This window comes from Rhinopithecus roxellana, chromosome 16, assembly GCF_007565055.1.
Source record: "Rhinopithecus roxellana isolate Shanxi Qingling chromosome 16, ASM756505v1, whole genome shotgun sequence".
Taxonomy (NCBI): domain Eukaryota; kingdom Metazoa; phylum Chordata; class Mammalia; order Primates; family Cercopithecidae; genus Rhinopithecus; species Rhinopithecus roxellana.
Window position 1 is genome coordinate 10,071,075 of NC_044564.1, and position 18,035 is coordinate 10,089,109.

The window sequence follows — 18,035 nt, forward strand, 5'->3', positions numbered from 1 at the left end:
GACTGGAAGACCAAGATCAAGGTGTGCACAGGGTTGGGTCCTCCCAAGGCCTCTCTTCTGGACTTGCAGGTGCCGTCTTCTCCCTGTGTCCTCACGGTGTCATCCCTCTGTGCATGTCTGTGTCCTAATCTCCCCTTTGTATATGGACACCAGTCAGATTTGGGCCCACCCTAATAACTTCATTTTACTTTCATGGCCCTTCTTCCCTCCCTCCCTCCCTTCCTTCCTCTCTCTTCTCCCCCCTCACCCCCACACCATCACCTCCCTGTCTCTTTTTCTTTCTTTCTTTGCTTTTCTTTTGTAGAGACAAGTTCTGGCTATGTTGCCAGGCTAATTCAGAATTTCAGGATTCAAGTGATCCTCCGGCCCCAGCCTACCAGTGTGTTGGGATTACAAGCATGAGCTGCTCCTGGCCTACCTTAGTAACCTCTTTAAAGACAGTGTCTCCAAATGTAGTCACATTCTGAGGTGCTGGGGGATTAGGATTTCAACATATGATTTTGGAGGACCACAATTCAAACCCTAACAACACTTCATATCTTGCCCAGGTCTGTAGGTCAGGACCGGGCCATTGCCAAGCTAAGGGTCTGGCTCAGAGTCGCTTATGAGGTTGCAGAAAGGATGTCCCTAGGCCTGCAGCCCTGTAGAGGCCCAGCAGGAGCTGGAGAGTCTGTTTCCGAGGGGCTCGCCCACACAGCCGGCGAGTTGGCACTGGCCACTGGCGGGGGCCTCAGTTCCTCCCACGAGGGCCTCCCCCAGAGCTGCTTGAGCATCCTTACAACATGGCAGCTGTCATGCCCTCACTCAGCTTCTCCCATGGGTGATCCGAGTCAGCAAGATGGAAGCCTTGAGGGATTGTGTGACCTGGCCTCGAAGTCACACCACCCTCCTGCCTTGCCCTCTGGCTCACACAGGGCAGGGAGCCATCATGGGCCACCTTGGGGGCTGGCTCCCCATAAGTGGGGGACAGGCCCTCTTCTGCAGGCTCCATGCAGGCCAGCAAAGCTGTTTCCTGCAACATCCCTCTGATGCTTGTGTGTCCTTATCTCCACTTTATAGACAAACAGACTGAGGCCCAGAGAGGCTGAGATTTTGTCCACGGTGAGGAAGTGGTGGAGCCACGGTGGAAGTGGTAGGCTGGGTCTGGAGTATTTGCTCTGGGTCACTCTGCACAGCCCTCCATTAATACAGTCTGCTCTTTCTGTGGCAAATAAAACGTCTGCCTGACATGGGAACATCTGCCAGGGGAGGCAAGGCCATTTCCCCTGAAGGTGGTTATGAGGATTTGAAGTGACATGTTCTTCCACTTAAGCCATCTGGGCACATCACAGACCACCCCAGACTCAGTGGCACAAAACAGCAACCATTTGGTTACACTTACACTTAAGGAGTCTCCAGGGAAGGGCCAGGCAGGACCTTTCTGCTCCACGCTGTTTGGGGCTCAGTTGGGAAGGCACAGGGTGGTGGGTGTTCCAGTCTCCTGGAGGCTTGTCCACGCTGGGGCCAGCTTCTCCCAGCAGCCGCTAAGAACTAAGAGGAGGCAGCATGCAGGAGGTGGAGGGGAAGCCACGGGGCTGCTTCTGCCTCAGCCCAGAAACCGTGCAGAGTCCCTCAGGCCTCCTCTGTCTGGTTGCAGGACAGTCACAGAGGCCAGCCCAGTTTCGCAGAAAAGAATTGGCTTGGTCTCCTGCTGGGTAAGTGGGGAGGTGGCTGTAGAAGGGCCTGGGTAGAGATGTCCGTGCAGCCGAGAGGATGGCTGGGCTTCTGTGTACCGCGTCTCCTTCCCCAGCCTCCTGGGTGGCTCAGCTCAGTGGGGCTACAGGCCGCCACCCCATCCCAGAGACATGGAGAGGGGGGTTGTCACTGAACTTGAAGTCGCACTGGCCTTGTCCAACAACCAGTTAAAATGACCCTGGAGGCATCCATTCTCTCCCATCCCTTTCCATTCCCTGGCCCGAACCCTGCAAGGTGACTGGTGTCAGAGATCAGGCCTCCGGCAAGGTGGCTGGTGTCAGAGATAGGACTCTCTAGGCCTCTACTGTCCTGGCAGCAAGAGCCACTCCCTGCCGGGACCCTGAAGTCAACCAGCTGGATAAAGTCCCCACAGTGACCCCATCCTCGGCCCCCAGCCCCAGCGAGTGGAGGGACAGAGGGATGGTACTGGAGGAGTCAGGGGTGGGCTTCAACCTGCCTCACAACCAGGGGTTGCGCTATGTCTACCCGTTCAACACACCTGCTTAGCACGCGCCCTGGGCCGGCCTCGGTGGGGAAAGTGCTCCTTCCAGGCAGGGGTTGCCTCGCTGTCCCTGCAAAGGCAGAACAACAGGTGTTCTCAGCTGCGTGGCCAGGGGGTCCCATCCAGCTTGGGAGCTCTGTGTTAGCAGCGAGCGCCACATTTGGCCCCAACTTAAAGTCTCCCACAGACCTGGAGCCACCGGGTCCCACCAAGAGCCGCCTGGTCCCTCCTGCACTTGGTGGCACCATGGGCACCAGCCCAGCAGATGGCGCCAAGCCACTGCCCACAGCGCAGTGGGCGGCCGGAAGGGGACAGGGACAGGGACAGGGAAGCTGATGGGGACCCCGCTGGACCTCACATGCCAGGGCAAACCTGCGGCAAATCCCCAGCACACGGTGGTCCTGGGGTGACTGAGCTGTGGCCAGGTCACGGGCGCAGAGCTCAGGGAGTAGGCAAAAGACCAGAAACCGCCATGGCCGGGGAGGAAATCGGTGTCCTGGGAAGCTACTTGCACTGTGCACGTGTGGACTGGGTCACCAGGCCAAAATCCACAGTGGCCACAGCAAGAGAACACTGGGCCAGCGGAGACACAGGCCACCAACAGGCGGGGGCGGCTTTGCGTGTGAAGGAGGGGGAGGCAGGAGACAGTCAGATGTCCCTCACCGCCTGGGGACAGGGTGTGTGACGGAAGGGGCAGCCCGAGATTGAAGGCGCCTCCCAGAGATGGGGCATTCGAGCTGGGTCCTAAAGGGCGAGTAAGAGCTTAGAAGATGGAGGAGAGACAGAGAGAAAAAGCAACTGTAAAGGGGTCCAGGCTCCCGCCCTGCACCCTGGTTTTACAGGGAGTTAGGGGAGGCTGGCCGTTCTGCAGGGTCAGCCAGGGAAGGGCGACGCCCACCGTCTTCTGTGAAGGGTGCCAAGGGGCGGCCTCAAGGAGAGCGTCCAGCCACGAACACGACCAAGACCAGAACCCACACCTGGGGCACAGGTGCTTCCACACGTGTGGGGCTTGCAGATTCTCCAAAGCAAAATTCAAAGCAGACAGACAGGACTTGCCCTATGACCCAAGGCGCGTGAGCGTGTCCCCCACTGTGGCGCCTCTGTTGAAGTCGAATAATAAACAACTCTGCACTGAAATTCTCATTCTCCTGGAAAGGGCAACCAGGGCTCCCCCTCACTGTCCCCTCACCCCAAACCCCAAGTGATATCCCAACCTTGGAAGCAATGGGTAGCAGGCAGCAGGGTCAGCCCGGGAAGCCACTCTCACAGCTGGCCATCCCCATCCAGGGGCGAGCAGAGGCTGGTGGGGCAGATGATCGACCAGAGAGTGTGGAACCACCAACACAGACAAAGTGACAAGGGGACAGCTGCACCTTTTGGGAATTCAGGACACAGAACCCTCCTGTAGGGAGAAGCACGTGACTGCGGGCCCAGCCTGAGGTACTGCTGAGTGAGGGCCCCAGCTTTCCCAGAGATTCTACTACAGGAACATGTTTCAGGCCACTCTGGCTGATATGCACTTCTTATTTGTCCAAACCCAGCTGTTTTTTTTTTTTTTTTTTTGGTCATGCTGAAAAAATAAAATCAAAGTACAGAAATGTTAAAAAAGAAAGTAAAATATATTCACCTCTCTAATCCCAACACACACACATCACCTCTGCAAACATTTATCTGCTTCCAGGACTTCACCCAGAAACGGACATCTAAGAATATGTTTGTGCTGACGAGGTGTCATACCAGACGTGATTTTGTGAACCACTATTTTTTTTTTTTTTTTTTTGAGGCAGAGTCTCACTCTGTCGCCCAGGCTGGAGTGCAGTGGTGCGACCTCGGCTCACTGCAAGCTCTGCCTACGGTGTTCACGCCATTCTCCTGTCTCAGCCTCCCCAGTAGGTGGGACTACAGGCGCCTGCTACCACGCCTGGCTAATTTTTTTTTTTTTTTTTTTGTTTTTTTTTTTAGTAGAGACGGGTTTTCACCGTGTTAGTCAGAATGGTCTTGATCTTCTGACCTCTTGATCTGCCCACCTTGGCCTCCCAAAGTGCTGGGATTACAGGCGTGAGCCACCACGCCCGGCCTATGAACCACTTTTGACTCAGCCTGGGGGGCTGTCTTCTGGGCACAGTTGGCAGTGGGTTCACCTGACCCTAAGTTTGGCAGCAGAAACTTCAAGGCCTGTTCCTAATTTTGTATTTTCTTAAGGAAGGTCCCTCAAACCACAGAAGCCTCGGGCCCCACAAAACCTGTGTCTGCCCCTGGCTGCAGGACACTCTAGGGTCTGGATGCAGCCAGGGCCAGTCACAGCCTCACTAGCTGGCCACTCCTTTAAGGGTCTGTTCATTGGCAGCTTTGTTCTGATGGCCACCCCCCGCCGCCGAAGGCACCTCCTTGGCCTTTGGCTTGGGTGATGCTGACCCACAAGGAGGGGTCTCTGGCCCAGCAGTCCTGGGACGTCCCCTGTGTGAAGACCATATGTCTGACATGGCACTTGCCACCCTTTCCGGTCATTTGCCCCTCAGCCTGTCCCTCTCACAAGATGGCAGGTGCCATGAGGGTGGGGGCTCTGCTGTGCCCATGTCCTTGGTACCCAGAGCAGGGTAACAGCATGGGGGCAAGGGCAGGCACACATGCTGCGCTTCTCTGGGCGGGTGCAGCAGGAAGCAGGGGGCATCAAATCCAGAGCTGGGGCCAGGGGACTGCAGGGCAGGGAGGACACGGGAAACGCAGAGCAAGGAGGGGGCTGTGGCTCTGCCCCTCCTGTGGCACAGCACCAGATGGGCCAGGTGTGAGCCCTGATCCATGGGCATGCGACCACCCTCACCAGCACGCGAGAAGCCGAGTGATGGGTGACCACCTGGTTTACACACCACCCTCTTTCTGGCCACAGGAGCTGTCTCACAGTGCCGGCGTCCCAGCAATGAGCTGCATGGGAGGGAGAACTCTCTTTAGTTAGTCTGTCTCTAATGGTCCTTAAAACAGAAGACAAAAAATGAAGGCAGGCATTAAGATGCTTTTTATTATCTCAATGTTTACATATTTAAAATGTTTATTTTTGTGGAGGCCATGTTGCCAGCCATGTCGCCCAGGCTGGTCTTAAAACTCCTGGGCACAAGAGTTCTGAGGCCAGAATGACAGGTGTGAGCCACCACGCCCAGCCTTATCTCAATAGCTAAAAGTATGGATCTGCCTCACATTTGGAGAGGCAGAGAGGTGAGCCAGCAACGGGGCTATTGAGGAAGGAAGACTTGTTTACTGATTTTATTTTTTTTGTAGAGACAGGGGTCTCACTATGTTGCCAGGCCGGTCTCAAACTTCTGGGGCAAGTGATGCCCCTGCCTCGGCTCCCAAACCAGTGGAATGACGGGCGTGAACCAACACTTCTTGCCTGACACCTGTTTCTTTTGGAATATTTGCCGCCAGCCATCGGTAAAGAAAACAGGCTCTTGGCCTTTTTTGCTGTGCTACCTCCTGGTGCCCTTTGCTCATCCAGATGTTCCTCGAACTCCTGCTCATGCAGGAGTAAAGGCGGCTCTCTCTCCAGTGGCGAAGATGGGGCCACAGTGGAGAAGGTAGCTGCGCCAGCCCTCAGGGCGGCCCTGGTCCAAAGGACGTGGGTCCAGGAGCCAGCTCGCTGTCCCGGGAGGAGCCAGCTCGCTGTAGCCAATGACGGGCCTGGTGGGCAGGAGGGCCCAGCCCCCTTGTTCCAGTGCCATGAATCCGAAGGGCCACCCACTTTCCGGTCGCCCCAGGGCCTGCTGACCCTGCCTTCCCCTCCCACCCAGCAGCCACACCCAGGAGCGCTCCCCAACACACTCCTCGCTGGAAACCCCCAGGACACCCGCCAGCCTGTACGAACCAGGCGTGGGGACACTAACACAAGTCCCTTTCCTTCACTGGGGGGGGCCCTGGGGCTGCTGCTGGGTCTGCTCGCGCTCCGGGGCCGTCCTCCCTTCGGCTGCCGAAGTCGCCGCTGGCCCACCAGGCCTGGCAGCCACCCACCCGCTCCCTGCCGCCCGGGTCCGCGTGGCGTCGGCCGCCCCCACCCTTCCCCGCCCTCCCGGAGCCCGGAGGGCGCCCCCGTTCCCGCCACCGCCCCGTCCTCCCAACCCCAGGCCGGAGCCGCGCAGGGCGCCTTTGCACACGGTCCCCGCGAGGACCAGACCTGTTCCTGGTCCCTGGGCCGCCCATCTCCGCCGGGAAGGCGGCTTCCTCCGGGGCCCGGTCCCACCCCAGCGACCGGCAGCAGCGCGCCGAGTCGGACAACTCAGGCCGGGGCCACTACCAGGGTCAAGCCCTGTTCTGGGACCAAAGGACCGCTCCACGGGAGCGCGCCTGCGCACCGCCCCTCCTCGTGGCGCGGAGGCGCGGCCCAGGAACGGCAGGAGCAGGCCAGCCATCTGCGCCTGCGCAAGACCAGGCGCGACCCCGAGGGCGTTCGGGGGAGGGAACGCTGCGGACTGCTCGCAGCGTGCGCACGCACGCGCGCCTCGGGAAGCGTCGAGTCCGGGACGCCCGGAGCGGGCACGGAGCAGGGGGAAGGGAAGCGCGGCTCGGTCGGCGCGGGCGGAGGGGGCGTGAGGCCGGCCTACGGTGGCCGTCGAGGGACGGCGCTACGGCTCCCACGCTGGGCCAAACGCCTCCGGCGGCCGCGCCCGGGCGCCCCTTCACCTGCAGGGCGACCCCAGCCGGGGACGCGTGAACCACGCCCGCAGCCGCCCCGCCGGCACCCCCAGCCGCGCGCCCCGGCACCATGCGGCCGTCCTGCGCACGGAGCCCCGAGGGACAGGGGCGCCCGCAGGCCCGGCCCCCAGCACCGCCGGCCGGCCCCGAGGTCCGGGACGCCAGCGCCGCCGCGGAGAGGGCACCGGGTGAGCGGCGGGCGGGGACCCGGCCTCGGCGGGGGCCGTCTCCAGGGCAACGCGCGGCGCGGGACCCGGAAGTGGCTCCGGCAGGGGCTCTGCAGCCGGGGGGCCGGCGCGGCGCAGGCCCGGTGCTCACAAGGCGTTGCCGGGGCCCGTTGCGTCTCTGCGGCCCCGAGAAAACGGTCCTGGGTCCATGGGCCGGGCCGAGCGGGCGTCTGCAGAAAGACGGGGACCCGGATGGAGCCGCGGGCCGTGAGACTCCGCGGGGACACAGCCCCGCCGAGCCGCGTTTGAGGGGCACCGCCATGGCTGGGGTCCCGGTCGGGGCGATCTCCAGGCCGAGGCCGGCCTTAAATCGGGCCGCTCTGGCTCCTGCACCCCGTGGAGGAGCCGGGCGGAGAGAGAGGGCGAGGCCGGGCCCCTGCGGTCACGGGAGGGTCAGGCGGCCCGGCCCCTCCCGCTTCCACTCCGGCCAGGTCCCCACGGCAGGGCCCCGGCTGAATCTGTCTGACGGCAGGCGAAGCTCTTGGCGACAGTCCCCTTCGTGTTACCAACTTTCCTACTCCGATTTTATTTCCTGACCTTTGAGTTCATTCCGTCTACAGATTATTTAGGCAAGCTATAAACGGCATTTACTAGGTGAAGCTAGAGAGCCAAATGCCGCGTCTGCTCTTTGCAGCCCAGTCTGTAGGGCCGCTGCCAGACCCCGGGCCGACCCCACACGGGGGCCTGGGCCCTGTGCCTCCACTGTGCACGCCAGGCCCAGCCTCTTACCTCCCACAGCTACTCGCAAGGGCAGTGCTATTGGCACCCCCATTGGACAGAGCAGGAGCCGTCTTGGGGTCAGGTGACCTGCCCAAGGTCACTGCTAGGGAAGGTCAGTGCCAGGGTTCAGGCCCAGCAAGGTGACCCCAGGGCCCCCCAGCCGTCCATCTGGCCCCCAGCACTTGTCAGGTTGCTGGAGTCACCTGCCCTCGCCGGGCTCGTTCTTGGTTCACCTGCGAGTCCCTTTTCCCAGCCCTGTGGTGGCTTCTTGCAGGCGCCATTTAAGGGCTTGTGTCAGCCCTGGGTCAGGCAGCCACGGAAGACCAGGGCAGTAACAGGCTAAACTGCCTAAGAGCAGAGGGTGGTCCAGCTAGTGGGGGGCTGCGGGGATCCTGCGGGAAAGAGCCACTCTTGCCCCTTCCCATCCGTTTTGGCATTGACCACCTCCGGGGGCCTCCCCTGGCCACTGCCCCGAAGTCCCCCCTTCCCCAGTGCTGCCCTAGAACAAGCACTTTGGCTTCCCCAGGTGGTGGGCCCCCTGGAAGTATCCTTGGGAGGGTTTGTGAAAAGAGTAAGCCTGGGAGTGCCCGCAGATCCCGCCCTGGACTCCCTTTTCCCGTAGTCCGGGCCCTGGAGTTTGTGTCCGCCTTCGCCGGCTGATTGCCTGGGGAAGGATCCGCATAGTGTCCTCACACTGACAAGGGTTTTGCGGCTCTCCCCGCAGGCCGACGCCTCCCCCGAGGCTCAGCGGCGGGCTCCCAGGCCTAGGTGCCCATGACCCCTACGCTGACCGCTTCTTGGACGCCGCCACCGCGAGCTAGTGCCGCCGCCACCAGGGCCCAATGCCGGTCATGCCCATCCCGCGGCGGGTGCGCTCCTTCCACGGCCCGCACACCACCTGCCTGCATGCAGCCTGCGGGCCCGTGCGCGCCTCCCACCTGGCCCGTACCAAGTACAACAACTTCGACGTGTACATCAAGACGCGCTGGCTGTACGGCTTCATCCGCTTCCTGCTCTACTTCAGCTGCAGCCTGTTCACCGCGGCGCTCTGGGGTGCTCTGGCCGCCCTCTTCTGCCTACAGTACCTGGGCGTTCGCGTCCTGCTGCGCTTCCAGCGCAAGCTGTCGGTGCTGCTGCTGTTGCTGGGCCGCCGGCGCGTGGACTTCCGCCTGGTGAACGAGCTGCTCATCTACGGCATCCACGTCACCATGCTGCTAGTCGGGGGCCTGGGCTGGTGCTTCATGGTCTTCGTGGACATGTGAGGGCCGTGAGCGCGAGCTTGATGGATCGTCCCGGCTTGTGGCTGTGTTCTTTCCATGGGTGAGGTCGGCCAGGGCCTTCCCTTCCGCCCATCCCGCAGGCAGTTGCTGCTGCCCAGCGCCCACGGAGAGAAAAGAAAGGGCTGAGACTTCCGTGATGGGGGTGCGGACGCCGCCCCTAGGCTGGCTTCCTGCGTCCACCCTCCCCGTGTGCACTCTCAGGGGCGGCTCCCACCTGCCAGTGGCTCCTGCTCACACATCTTCAGGTCGTACTGCGGAGTGGGCCGTCTGTGCTGCCTCTCTGTGGGCTTCTCTCCAGGACCACAGCTGCCAGGGGCTTTAGACATCACCCTGGGAGGCCTCTGGACACAGAGGGCTGTGTGCCCAGGAACAAATCCAGAGGGGGGGCCCTCCTGGCTGCACAGTCCCTTCCTGCGTTCCCTGGTCTCAGCCCCAGCCAGCGGGACACGGAAGGCTCCTCTTGCTGACGCACCACACTGCCACAAAGCTGCTTACTCTGCCCTGGGCCGCCTGAGTCCTGGCACTGCCCGCATACCACCCTTTGTCACCCTGAGGGGCTGTGTGGGTCCTGAGCCCCCAGCCAGCCTTCAGGGTCTCCTTGGATTGTGTAGATGCGGTCTAGTGGGGGGGGGGGGGGGGCTCAGGTGGGAGGGGACTCAGCAGGCTCTCAGCTCAGGGGCTGGCCTGGGGAAACCCTGGGAGCCAGGGGCTGACTCCAGCAGCACTGGCCTGTCTTTTCCGTGAGGGCTGTGAGGATGTCCTCAGATGCTGTGGATTCCTGGGGAGGCACCTCCATTCCTTTCTGGCTTTTTTTGCGGAGGAGGGCTTTGGGCCTCTTTCTCTGAGGGAACATCCTCAAAGAAAGCCTGGGAGATCGAGGCTACAGTGAGCTGGGATGGAGACTTGCGTGTCCCGAGTGTCCGCAGCAGGCGGCAGAGGCCTCAGTGTGGCAACCACAGCCCGGGAGCCTGTGTAGTACCAGCAGCATCTTACAGCCCCGGGTGTATGCTGAGATCCTATCCCACGCTGCCCTCCAGTGACTGGGGGGCCCAAACGATGGCACAGGGGCAGGTGGGCTGGAGGGGTGCAGATGCCTGTGTTCAGGGAGGGCGGCCACCATGGGCCGGGGTCTCACCCAGGACCCCTTGCTCTGCTCCTCGGCCTTGCAGTTACGGTAGCACTATGGTGGACTGCCCATGGCCGTGTGGCTTTGGAGGCAAGTGGTAGGGCTCCCTGAATAATGATGACAGGGACAACAGGCAGAGCTGCTCTAGAGCAGGACACAGGGTGCGGTACTGACAACCCTAGCGGCACCCCAAATCCACGTCCCCACACTCCGGGCATGGGTGGGACTTGTGACCCTGCCCTGTCAGATGGACCAGTGGCCCAGGAGCCAGGAGGACAGTTGTGCCACTGGAAGAGAAACTTTTTGAAAAACCCTAAATCAGGTAGAGAAAGCAAAAAATCTTTGGCCGTAAACCGTGCTAATTTGTTGGCAGCTTCTGTGGATGACCTCCGTTGAGCCCGGGCTGTGTTCAGGCCCTGGGCAGGCGGGCGGGAGTTTTCCTGCGTGGGCCTCATTTCTTGCTGCAGAGAATCTTTTGCACTAAGTCACGCTGTTTCCTCAAAGAAGCTTTGTTTTTTGTTAACGTGTTACTCAGAGTCACCCAGGCCTCTCGGCTGAGGGTGAAGGTGGGGCGGGAGGCAGGAGGGGGCCGGTAGTGCTGCTTGTGTGGTGTCAACGCTGCAGGGAGTTGCGGCACCTTGGTGCCCTCTGAGCACCTGGCCGCTTGCTGTCCCCAGTGCCTGTGAAATTCGTCATGAGATGACCCACCTGCATTAAACCTATTTTTTTAATGTGTTGATGGAGTGATTGCTTAAAGCTCAATTGTTTTATTCCTTTTTGAAGGACGTAATAATCACCCAGAGCACCACAGAAACCATCTTCTCCTGTAAGATGGGAAAGTTTCCACAAACACTCGTGATGCTGGGAAAGTAGCCCCTGAAGGCAGGGTTCCCCTTGTGGGAAGCTGCCGTGGGGAGGTGGCCTTGCTGACAAGCAAGGATTTGTCAGCAGGGCAGTCACCGGGACACTGCTATGCAGGCCAGTGGAGGTTGCATTCAGCTGACTGGCCCATTCAGAGTTTTTTTGTTTTTTTTAGATGGAGTTTTGCCCTTCTAGCCTGGGCTGGAGTGTGTTGATGCGATCTTGACTCACTGCAGCCGCCACCTCCCAGGTTCAGGTAATTCTCATGCCTCAGCCTCCCAAGTAGCTGGGATTACAGGCACCTGCAACCTCGCCCAGCTAAGTTTTGTGTTTTTAGTAGAGATGGAGTTTCACCATGTTGAACAGGCTGGTCTCAAACTCCTGACTTCAGGTGATTCACCTGCCTCGGCCTCCCAAAGTGCCGGGATTCCAGGCATGAGCCCCTCCACCTGGCCTAGTTCAGAGTGTTAGAATAAAGCTGGGGTGGTGTTTCCGACGCTGCTGAAAGGAGAGAGGCCTCAGGGCTATGAGCAAACACAGCGCGATCCACTGCAGGGGGAGATGCACACACATAAAAAAAGGTTGGAAGAAAAGTAAAACCAAAGTTCTTATTTATTCAAAAAACTGTGTGAGGCCAGGTGCAGTGGCTCACGCCGGTAATCCCAGCACTTTGGGAAGCTAAGGCAGGAGGATCACTTGAGCCCAGGAGTTCAAGACCAGCCTGGGCAACAGAGTGAGACCCCATCTCTACAGAAAGTTTAAAAATGAGCTGGCCGTGGTGGTGTGCGCCTAGGAGATCGAGGCTGCAGTAGCTGTGATTGCACCACTGCACTCCAGCCTGGGTGACAGAGTGAGACTCTGTCTCTAAAACACAAACCAGTTTGAAGATTGAGAGACATGCTATTCATATTATTCTAGAATCTTTGCTTTGTAAAGGTTTCCTTAGCTTGTGTGAAGGGAGGAAGTTCACGTTTCTCATTTTTTCACTTGCAAAGGTTTCTAACAACATGAAGATGACAACGATTTCCTCCCAGGCAGTTATTATGGCCAGAAAGTATCACTTAAAGGGAAACCAGCTGGGTGCAGTGGCTCACACTTGTAATTCCAACACTTTGGGAGGCCCAGGTGGGAGCATCGCTTGAGCCCAGGAGTTCCAGATCAGCCTGGGCAACGGGGAGACCCTATCTCTACAAAAAAAGATTTTTAAATGAGTCAGGTATAGTGGCGCTCACCTCTAGTTCCAGCTACTCCGGAGGCTTAACGGGGAGGATTGTTTGAGCCCAGGCCGGGGAGGGGTTGAGGCTACAGTGAACCATGATTCTGTCACTGCTCTCCAGCCTGGGTGACAGAGCAAGACCCCGTCTCAAGAAGATAAAGGAAAACTCCGGATTCCGTTAGGTAACAAGCTATCCATTGTAGAGTTTTGTGGAACTGTTTGACCAAATTTTTGGGGTTTTGTTTTTGACGGCAGAGTTCGTGAAATCATTACTAAAATGTGTGCCCCTGAAAAGCTTAGGAAGGTGACATTTGTTTTACCAAACTCAGGGCTGGAGCTTGGTGTGGAGCACTGCTTCCCAGACCAGGCTTCTGATCCGAAGGTCTGGGGGCTCTGTGTGTCCCACAGGGAATGCCAGGCCACAGCCGAGTCCTGAGGTGGGCGCAGCGCCTGAATACACAGCCTTACCTGTGCACACAAAGCTGGGGCAGTTAGCCAACGGGCGCTGTGAGGCTTGGCCTGGGAGAGTGGCCTGGTCTTTTTGCTTTGCCAGGCGTGGGTGAAGGTGGCTATGCCCTTGACTGGTCACACCCGGCCACGCCCCACACCAGAGAGGCTGCAGGAGGGCCCCTGCCTTCCCTGGGGGCTTCCCTGGCGCTCCCCGCCTGGCTTCACTCTGGTTTTCAGTGGATTTGGCATGTTTTCCGTTGTTCCCTGCCTGGGCCATCTCCATCTGATAGAACTCCCCGCGGCAGTGGGAACGCCTCATCCGCACTGCCGTGTACAGGAGCCACCAGCCCACAGGACCACTGAGTACAGGGACAGGTGCCACCGTGACCACTGAAGGTCTCATCAGACCCAAGGAAGGAAGCAGTTCCCACAGAAGGAGCCACTCATGGCTGGATTATAACAAGGGCATTTTTAAAAGTTTTCCTTTTTTTTTTTTTTTTTTTTTTAAGAGATGGGGTCTCACTCTGCTGCCAAGGCTGCAGTGGCCACAATCACAGCTCACTGTAGCCTCAACCTCCTAGGCTCAGGCCATTCCCTGGGCAGGGGCATGTCACAGGCTCCAAGAGCCAAGGAGCTTCCCCATGGCCACAGTGTGTGCCTTGCGGGAGCGCCTCTAACCTGGCTCCTCTGGGTGGCTGAAGAGCCCTGCGGGGGATCTGAGAGGTGGTGGAGCTGCTTGCGACCGCTCCCCAGCAGACCTGCCAAACTTGGGCTGTGTTAACCAGGCATTTCACCTGTTTGACAGATGCTGTTTTCAAAGTCGTTCTCCCCTTGAGGTCCCAGATGACCAGCTGAGCTGTGCAGGGGCCACGGCTCCAAGGAAGGCCGGAGCTACCTGGAGGTTGTCCCCAGGTCCTTTGTCCACAGTGACAGACACCCAGACCAGACCATGCTGCAGTGACTGGTAAGGGTGCCACCCAGAGAGGGATCTCCAGGGACCGCCGATGGTGCTGTACGTCCGGGGCTGTCCGTCCTGGGCAGCCTGAGCCCCCCCAGCAGCAGCTGTGTTTCTGCTGGGTGGGGAGACATGCCAGGATCTCTGCCGGGGGGATCAGGGCATTCCACGGAAACGTCACATTTAGAGCAGCCTGATTTGCTGGTGGTGGGCTCCACCTGTCTGAAAACATAGGAGTGACCTACATGCCTGGGGGCTTCCAGGGGCTTCCAACAGTGGTGAGGAGTCGAGGACTGGGAAGGTGTTGAGACAGAACCTAAGCACATGGCCGCTGTGGCCTCCTGCAGAGGTCTCAGGCAATGTGCAGCCGCTTTGGAGGGAACTGGGAGCTGGTTAGGAGACAGGATCCATCCTTTCAAGGCGGCTGGTCCATACAGCGGCTCCCCTCCCGCTGCCAGTGGCCCGGGTTGCCTGTGAGGGAGGCAAGTGGCCCCAGGGACTCGGGCGGCGGCCGGACCTGGGTGAGCTGGGAAGGACAGGTGTGGGCAGGGAGGGCCACTGGCTGCTCCTGGGGATGAGGGGAAGTGGAGGTAGCTGCAGACTGGCCTGGAGGTCAGCAACGTACTGGGAAAGTTCTGGAATCAGAGCTGCCCAGCACTGGCTGGATGAGAGGCCCCCAGAGACAGTAGTGGGTTTAAGAGTTATGGGTTTGGGAGTGAGGAGCCTGGCACCAGAGCTCAGTGTTCAGTCTGGAGGATGTGGGAGGGAGGGTGACCCTGGACCAATCCCTGAGCCTGAACCACAGAGAAGGTCTCCAGCCCAAGGCAGGGGCGAAGCTGAGGGGAAGCTGGGTGGGCCAGGGAGGGAGGAGTCAGAGGGGCCCTGGGGAGGGCAGCCCCTGGGTGGAGACAGGTGGGAGGGAGATCTGGAGGTGGGGAGCGGCTCAATCTCAGGCTGAACAGATTGCTGAGTCAGGAAATCACAGCCGGGCACAGAGTGTGGAGGAAGCCACCGAAGCCAGCCAGGGCTATTGACTTAGTGGGGTCTGATTTTCAGTCTGTGCCTGGCCCCGGGGACTGTGCTGAGTGGCTCCCAGAGCCCCCAGTTTCCCTGCCGTCTACCATATGGGGACATCAGCTTGGGCACCAGCCCGGGGGTCGCTGTTGCTGAAAAGCGGAATCCGAGCCGAGGAGCCAGCAGAGGGCAGGCAATGGCTGGAAGGGGATGGTGCTGGGGATTTGAAGGTCTAAGATGCTCGGTCAAGATGGGCCACGTGCTGTCCCGTCCCCAGCGCAGGGTGGACCAGGTGGCCTTGGAAGGCTGCCCTGGCAGAGCGCCAGTGTGCAGCCTCCACAGGCAAAACCACCCCAAACTCACAAACACAGGAATGTCCTCCACCTCCCACCCCTCCCCAAGGGGCAGGACAGGACAGCAGGGGTTGAGGGGGAAGGTGCTGGGCTCCAGACACAGCCCCCAGTGGGAAGGGTGGCAGGGCCAGGCGCGGTCCCCACTCTGGACCAGAGCACGACCCCGGTGCCGCTGCGTCGATGGTGATATTGATGTTCTGTGACCTTGGAAGGGCCTGTCCCCTCCAGCTTGCGATTGGAGGAGGGCGCGGGCCCTGGCAGTGCTGTGAGTGCTGATTCAGCGTTTTCTGGGGGAGACAAACGTGCTTCGATCTGCAGAGGCCAGTGCGTTTCTCTTCTTCCTTATGGGTCTCCTTAGGAAAGGGTCCCTCTCTGCCCAGGCCCTCCCTGCAGGCCTCCTCTCATGCCCTCGGAGGCAGGGGCTGCCCTGCACCCAGCCCCGGTGAGCAGCACTTCCCATGCAGCAGGCTGCAGCGGCCACAGTCCAGAAACCTCCCCACCCCACGGCCTGGCGCGCCTCCTGACAGTTCCCAAAAGAGAGAGCGCCCCGCCGCACCAGCATCCTTGCCCAGGCGGGGCTGTCCGGGTGCAGCTGATTCAGCGGCTCCTGGCCTGGCGCCCCTCCCCCAGCCCAGCTGGGCAGCGTGCCCGGGCATGCCGGCAGCTGTGTCACACGGGCTCTGGCAGGGCTGCTGTGGCGCGAGGTGTGTGGCCCGCACTGCGCCTGGGGGCGGGGTGGCAGGCTGCTGCGGCCGGCAGGCTGCCAGGCGCCCCCTCCCTGCGGGGCCGCTTCCCCTCCCCGTGTAGCCGTGTATGGCCTCCTGCAGCGGAGAGGTCCCGTGGGAGGCGGAAGACAGAGCTGGGTCTTGGTGCTCTCAGGCTACCATCAGCCCCCAGGACATAGTCACATCCGGAGCCCCGTCAGCACATCCACCGCCACATCCAGAGTCTCCCCATAGCCCAGGTCGGGGCCGCGTTTCTCCAACTCAGGCCAGCCCTGCTGGGGCCACCTGCCGTCCTGACCTGGGCGGAGACTGGAAGGGGCCAGTGGGGCGGGGCCCCACAGAGCCCCACCCGACCAATGGGGACAGCTGAGGCCAAGGGGTTCTCAGGGCAGCAGGAGGGCCGTGCAGGAGTGAGCCACAGCCCCCAGGGCCCCTCCTGCCGGCTTTGCTGCGCCCATGAGCTTGGGTTTGCCTCTAGCTGAGGGCATGGGGCAGGCCTGGGGAGCCAGTAGGCGCTGACCCAGCCCCAGGGCCCAGGGGAGGAGGGTGCCAGCTCTGTTTGGGAAGTGGGCTCTGTAAAGGGGCTTGGTTTACGCGAGGACCTTGGTGTCCCCATCCTGTGAGGGCTGTGGGTGTGGGGTAAATGCAGGGCGGGGAGAGGGGCCAGGGCTGAGCAGGAAAAGCAGGGGCAGGATAGGTGAGGAAAAGTGGGGTGAGGAGGGTGCCGTTGATCGGGGTTGGGTCAGGTAAGGACACGGTGGTAGGCGAAGGCCAGGGGCAGGTGGGGTGGCTGGGAGGTCTGTGGTCAGAGGACAGGTGCTGGTGGGGCCTGGAGATGGCGGTGCTGCCCCCACCCTCCCGAGCCTGGAGGCCTGACAATTGCATCCGAAACATCCACAGCCACCATCGTATCAGCAACACGGTGACCATGGCTCACAATGTAGGGACGAGCATTCGTGCCGCTTTCTCAGAATATTAACGACGGTCCCGGCAGAACGCTGTATGAATATTCATAGGGAGATCAGTCAAGCCTGGGCTGGCGGATGGCACAGGGAGAGGGGCCGTGATGGGCTGGGTCCAGGTCCCAGCGGGCACACCTTGGCAGGGTGTGCCCATAAGTCTCCGCCAGCTCCAGTCAGGATCCACCTCCCTCGGGATGGAACAGGCCTGGGCCTATTGTATGGCCACAGGCAGAAGAGGCCGATGGGCGACATGACATCACCACTCAGTGATGGTCATCGTCCTGGGGGCCCAGAGGCTGAGGCGGGGCTCCTTCCCGAGAGACCCACAGAAGTTCATCTCAGGTTTTTTGGGGTTTTTTTTTTTTGAGACGGAGTCTTGCTCTGTCGCCCAGGCTGGAGTGCAGTGGTGCGATCTCGGCTCACTGCAAGCTCCACCTCCCGGGTTCACGCCATTCTCCTGCCTCCGCCTCCCGAGTAGCTGGGACTACAGGTGCCCGCCACCACGTCCAGCTAATTTTTTTTGTATTTTTAGTAGAGACGGGGTTTCACCGTGTTAGCCAGGATGGTCTCGATCTCCTGACCTCGTGATCCGCCCGCCTCGGCCTCCCAAAGTGCTGGGATTGCAGGCGTGAGCCACTGCGCCCGGCCATCTCAGGTTTAACGGGGGCACTGCTGCCTCAGATGCCGGGCAGTGGGTGGTGAGGTCCCTGTCCTCACTGGGGTCTGCAGCCGAGGACTGGCCACCGAGGCCCAGGACTGCCATCCTGACCTGGGTGGCCATGGCCAGTCCTCCTGGGAGCCTCTAGTACCTTGGGCCTGCCCCCAGCTCAGGAGAGGTTTTTTTCCCACTCTGTTGGCCGACACCCTGGTGAAGGGATTTGCAGAACGGGAACACGTGGATTTCCAGTTCTTCCAAGCAGGCACACGCAGGCTGGTACCCTCTCCCTCCCCTTTGGGCAACACTTGGATGCTGCTAGACCCTTGGCCCTGCTCACTGCGTGGACCGTGCTCCACCCATTCCCTCCCAGCAAGGGTGGTCCCTGGGCTCCCCTGACCTGAGCTCTTCCAAGTTTGCTTCTCAGAACCAAGAGGGGCTGGCTCTGTGCCCTGCCTACCTGTCCAGGGGTGGGAGCTGCCCTTTGAAGCTATCAATCTGGGTTTTAAGTGTAGATTCATTATTTACAACACCCTGACATCATGCTGACATGAATTATTTGTATGTTTTTCAAA

The 18,035-nt window shown here is 60.3% G+C and overlaps 1 protein-coding gene and 1 long non-coding RNA gene across 3 annotated transcripts; both read left to right on the forward strand.

Moving 5' to 3' along the window:
• Positions 1-6,712: 6,712 nt before the first annotated feature.
• On the forward strand, positions 6,713-11,012 carry TMEM250 (transmembrane protein 250). Of its 2 annotated transcripts, none has more exons than XM_030920058.1 (2): positions 6,713-7,104; positions 8,588-11,012. In XM_030920058.1, the coding sequence occupies exon 2, from the start codon at positions 8,706-8,708 to the stop codon at positions 9,123-9,125; it is 420 nt and encodes a 139-aa protein (XP_030775918.1). In that variant the 5' UTR covers positions 6,713-7,104; positions 8,588-8,705; the 3' UTR covers positions 9,126-11,012. The 2 variants fall into 2 exon arrangements, with proteins under 2 accessions (XP_030775918.1, XP_030775919.1); XM_030920059.1 differs by lacking the exon at positions 6,713-7,104 and adding an exon at positions 7,721-7,975 and having other exon boundaries at positions 8,588-11,008.
• Positions 11,013-16,488: 5,476 nt separating this feature from the next.
• On the forward strand, positions 16,489-18,035 carry LOC104669684. The gene is made up of 2 exons (XR_749021.2): positions 16,489-17,147; positions 17,461-18,035. It is a non-coding gene; the product is annotated as an uncharacterized LOC104669684 (long non-coding RNA).